This window comes from Cebidichthys violaceus, unplaced genomic scaffold (assembly GCF_023349555.1).
Source record: "Cebidichthys violaceus isolate CVI_PGR_0920_01 unplaced genomic scaffold, fCebVio1.0.p SCAF_31, whole genome shotgun sequence".
Classification (NCBI taxonomy): domain Eukaryota; kingdom Metazoa; phylum Chordata; class Actinopteri; order Perciformes; family Stichaeidae; genus Cebidichthys; species Cebidichthys violaceus.
Genome location: NW_027176495.1, coordinates 1,642,059 through 1,647,220, shown reverse-complemented (window position 1 = coordinate 1,647,220; position 5,162 = coordinate 1,642,059). Strand labels below are relative to the sequence as shown.

General features: G+C 47.2%; 1 protein-coding gene across 1 annotated transcript in view; it reads right to left on the bottom strand.

Moving 5' to 3' along the window:
- The window catches only part of wasf1 (WASP family member 1), a 33,038-nt gene extending 29,020 nt beyond the window's left edge, over window positions 1-4,018 (bottom strand). The window contains exons 1-3 of the mRNA XM_068724459.1: window positions 3,958-4,018; window positions 2,385-2,504; window positions 1,231-1,313 (exon numbers count right to left, since the gene is read on the bottom strand). Of these exons, the coding sequence (XP_068580560.1) occupies window positions 1,231-1,313; window positions 2,385-2,504; window positions 3,958-4,018 (264 nt within the window). The remainder of the gene's footprint in view (window positions 1-1,230; window positions 1,314-2,384; window positions 2,505-3,957) is intronic.
- Between the last annotated feature and the right edge of the window lie 1,144 nt (window positions 4,019-5,162).

The window sequence follows — 5,162 nt, the reverse complement described above, 5'->3', positions numbered from 1 at the left end:
CCCTAGTGCCAAGGACGATACAGCGACCGGCTTTGTTGTTACTGTTACTCCCCCTAAACTAATCTGTAGATGTGCATCTAACAAGATCCAGCCTATTATCTTATCCCAGCAGGGTGTTATAGCCCTGGCTGCATGAGAGAAGGAGTGCGTGAGTGTGTCTTTGCCCTCTAACCTCTAGAATAATATGGACTCACTTATCAGTTGAGACGCTGCGCACAACGGACTTCCACAATTAGATCACGCGCACACAATCATTCAATTAGCGTGGCTACAGCGACGGGGGGGGGGTTAGGAGAAAAGGGTGGCGAGATTAGAGGAGGAAGATGAAGCGGGGAATGGTGAGGAGAATGGCAGGTGAAGGGAGAGGAGACGTAAAAAACACGAAACCTGCGAGTCCTAGAAAAAACTAGGAAACAATTCATTGGCTTGTAAAAAGGCATCAGAGCCACAGAAAAGCCCATAAGCAGCGAGTGAAGCCCGGTGAGCATTTTACTGCCTCTGTATCAGTGACAAGAAAGCAGTTAGAGCAGCATTGTGCAGAGCCGTAAACACACTGCGGGGCCATGGGGGGGATCGATACGGCGCCTTGGAGCATGGGATTACACCGCTGCCATTCACTCTCTCTCTCTCTCATCTCTCTCTCTCTTTTTTTTAACTTCGCACCCCCTGCACTCTGCTCTCTCCACGCTACCCCTCTCATCCCGGCCTCCCCTCTCTCAGGCTAACCGGGCTTACCTGACGGTCTCGCCGATTATCGCATTCCTTTTTTTTTTTTATTTGTTGTTGCTCACCACAGATGCGGCCCGACGCACAAAGAAGAAGGGGTCTTTAGTGGGTACACAAGCATCCAGCCAAAGACAAACTCAAGAGTGTCTCCAGGGGGAGGCAATGCTTTGTACTACTGAGGGTGAAAAATGACATCGTCTCATAGCTGCCTGTTCCTCTAATAACAGCCATTAACACTGGAGGAGGGGGGGTGGGGGGGGGGACAGGGACAGGTGAGCTCCATCACACAGCTGACACACAAAGGCACCAACAAGTGCACATCTAGTTTGGGGGCAGTAAGAGGTGAAGGTGTGACAACGGAAAACATTTTCAAAGAAAAGAGTGCGTGTGTGTGTGTGTGTGTGTGTGTGTGTGTGTGTGTGTGTGTGTGTGTGTGGCTACGTTACTCACGTTCCTCCTCTTTGTGGGGTCCAGCTGTGTGACACTGATGGAGAGGCGGTCCACTCGCTCTTGCAGGGAGTTGACCCGGAAAGAGAAGGTGTGAGCCTCGTTGAACAGCTCTCCGAACAGGTCTTCTGCATATTTACCTGCACGAACACACACACACACACACACACACACACACACACACACACACACACACACGAGCATTTTTTTAAAGAAAATAACCATCAGAGCCATTAACAATTTTTTTAATGCAGCAATAATGAGAAAAAATTGTCTTTTTAATTAAATTCTTCAAAGTGTCATTTCTCACTTTTCACCAGCCGTTAGTTGTGTTCTTACAGCCGCTGTCTCTGGGGTTAGGGTTAGGGTCTGTAACTCTGAGGTTGACTACCAGAGCTTCGTCAGGACACAAAGAGAACACTAGAAGTGCTGTTGTTTCTTTATAAAGCATCGCAGCTTCAAGATGTGTGATTACTGATATTAAAAGATGAAGAAACGCTGTGTCAGCGGTGAGGAGAAGTCCCTTGGGAGCCCAGCGTTGGAGGCTGACTGCTCCGGTGGAGATTTGAGTGCTAGAGCTGTTTTACATCAGACAGCTGCGTGACATCTTGTTAAGACGACAAAGAAAGAAAGAAGATTAAACTAAAGAGGGAAACTGTTCCTTTTACTTCAATGTTCTGTAACGGTAACCTGTATTCAGCGTGACTCGTGCCTGTTGGCTGCTCGGCTCTGTTGCTGGCTGTCAGTGAAGTCTGCTCCTCTACTTTTTGAACCAGATGTCGGTACAAGCGTCTCTACTTGCCGCCCCGGGAGTGATTGACTGTTCGGCTGACGGCGCCGTCCGCCGCGTGGCAGGAGAAACGCGTTCGTGGCGTCAGCGACCAGGACTCCCCAACGTGATGACGACTGAAAAATCAGCCCTGAGTTTCATCATAAACTTACTAGCAAAAAAAATATGCAATTGTGAAAAAACTGATCTTGGATGTGAAGGATTATCAAATGTTAGTTTTCTGAATATCGTAAGACCTGCAACGTATTGTCCAGGAAATACAAACTGACAAGCAGGCATCAGCTGACTCAGTACCTAATCGACTTACATGGAGCCGAGGGTGCAGATGAACAGTGTGTGTGTGTGTGTCCATTGAAAATAGCTGTGTGTGTGTGTTGTGTGTGTGTGTGTGTGTGTGTGTGTGTGTGTGTGTGTCACTGACTGAGGCTGCTGAGCTGGCGTATGACGTTGGCCAAGGAGATGTTAGTCACACACTCCAGCTCATTCTTGATGTTCCTTGGCAGCACCGTGTGGCACAGGTGCCTCGGCTCGATGGTGCGCTCTCACCAGCGGCATCCTTCTGCTGCGACGCCGCTACCTGCAGGAGTGAGAGAGAGGGGGGGGGGGTTTAATTTAGATTTTTACAACAATAGAAGAGACAAATAGGAAGGAGAAAACACTCGTTGCTTTGCTCAGACAGCACCAGAAATCCAGTTTCAGGGCATGAAGGATGTGGGAGAGGGACTACATTCATCAGGACCCTGATGAAAATGGAAAATGCAACAGAACAGCAGCCGTGTCGCCTCAGGCTGTTTCCTTCCTCTCCATCATGCATAGCCAAGCTCTCAAATTCATCACTTTGTCTGGCCCCTCACCCGGTGCTAATGGCATTAGAACTGCAGCGCCGTTCTGCTCAAGACCCAGTTCTCCTCCGTTCACGGCAAAACAAGGACGACTTCCCCAAAAACCACGGAAGATACTGAGGCTGAAGTGATCGCGTATGTTTATATAGAACTCCATGCACATTTCTACCTCAAGAATCTGTGGAATAGTCGTCAACAAATACGACAAATAACACCTTGTAGTGAGGTGATTAGAGCGTGCGTGTGGAACGAGGTAGAGCTCAGGTGGACGGACCTGATTGACTGGGATCGACAGCGATGAGGCCCTCGTTAAAGCGCCGATTAAACATTCATCGACGTATGGTACTTTTAATATCCCGCCCGACCATTCTCAGCGGCGTCGCCGTCACCGAGGGATGAACGTGATTATTGACCGTATCCATAAAAATGTAGGGCAAGGGTGGGCTATTCTAGGAAGTGGCCCCAGCTATGGATCGTTAGAGGGGGGAAGGAGAGAGATGGAGAGAGAGAGAGAGAAGAGAGAGAGAGAGAGAGAGAGAGGAGAGAGAGAGAGAGAGAGAGAGAGAAGAGAGAGGGAGAGAGAGCCCAGTGAAAGGCTCTGTTGAGGTGATTCATCTAGGAAGCGTCTTGAAATGAGGTAAAAATGCCCATAAAAGGAGAACTGAGAACCTTCTGAAAGCCGTTGTTCAAGTTGTTTGAATAAGATGTGAGGGCGATGTTACAAACCAAACACGGCGTCACATGTCACCCACTCTCTTAAATAACAAGATCGTCTCTGCTCTTTCTGTAAAATGTCCTCCCACAGTTACTCCTTCACACACACACACATACACACACACACACTCGTACACGTTTTCTCCTGATTGGGTAACTCTTGGACCCGGTGTGCGCTGACATTTTCTTCAGCCTCCAGAAGTTTCAGTAATGAAGGGCTAGCTCTGCCACGGTGGAGGTGTGAACTCCGTTTTTAAGGTGTTAACCTTTAAGGAAGAGGCCCAACACTACTCAACGTAACGTCCACCTCAATGTCCAGGAGGGCCATCTTGAAAACACACAAAAAGCAAGAAAAATGATATCGAGAACGCAAACTCAACTACAAATGTCTTGAACTGAAGGAAGCTCTCTGGTGGAGAGGTGGAGGATTGTTTTTACTCTTTCGTCTGTAGTCAACCGAGGCTCGGTCTGGTGTTCTGGCAGACGCCAGATGGGGCATCCCTACAATGTAAGGCAGGTGGCGCCGATCAATGCTACGGAGCTAGCCAGTTAGCAGCAGCGCTGTCATTGTAACTCCTGTTGCCGTTAATTGTCAGAACGTGAATTCCATTTTTTCGGGGCTTCCGTGAGAAATATATGAGGATATTTGAGGCTTCGCCGGGGGTGTGGACGACAACACCTCCTTAATTATTCACTTGTGTTATATAACTTATACTCATATCATTTACTATTCTTTACTTTGCGATTGTTGTCTAATGAGTGATGAGGACGAAGGTTTGACTTCAAGGATTTCCCTTTTTTATTGTCACTGCAGATGAATTGCAGCGATAGTCCTTGAAAACTGGTTTGCTCACAGAATGAACAGACTGCAGTCTGTGCAGAATGTAGAAAATAAAAGACCTGTTGATCCGTTTAATCGATCTGCCCTCCTCCATTTCATACCCAGGACAGTGTCTTTCTCACACCACACACACACACACAACACACACACACACACACACAAGATGATGACGAATGTATCTGCTCACACTGTTTGTTTGTTTTTTACCCCCAAACTGGCTAATTTGCAGGATTAATACCTCTGTTGTTATATGACATTTAAAAAAAAAAAACAAGCACTGAATAAATGTTAAACACAGACGTGACAGGAGAGAAAAAAAAAAAATGGCCTCCAAAAGCAAAGCAGCAAAGGGAATCAGCACTCACTCTCTAAGCCCCACAAAATAAAAGCACACAGAAGCCGTTGTTAAGTCATATTGATTCTGAGCTCCTCAGGGCGGAGGAGAGATTAATAGTTTCCTTAAGAATGACCAAAAACTCAAACCGTTAAGCTGCTAGTGAAGAAGATCTGTGTTTCACAGTCATCCATAGAATCATGAAGCGTGTTTCTCTCGCTTCAGAGGAAGACTACTGTTTCAGTAACGCTAGGAGCTGGTTCTAGTTTGTGTAAACATCACCTTGTATTTATTTATCTTTTATTTACAGGCTCAATTACATCACTAACACCGTTAGCTCACGTCGCTTTTCAAAGACATCCTCAGACGGCCTCGCCACAGCGCATTCGTGGCATCTGTGTGTGTGTGTGTGTGTGTGTGTGTGTGTGTGTGTGTGTGTGTGTGTGTGTGTGTGTGTGTGTGTGTGTG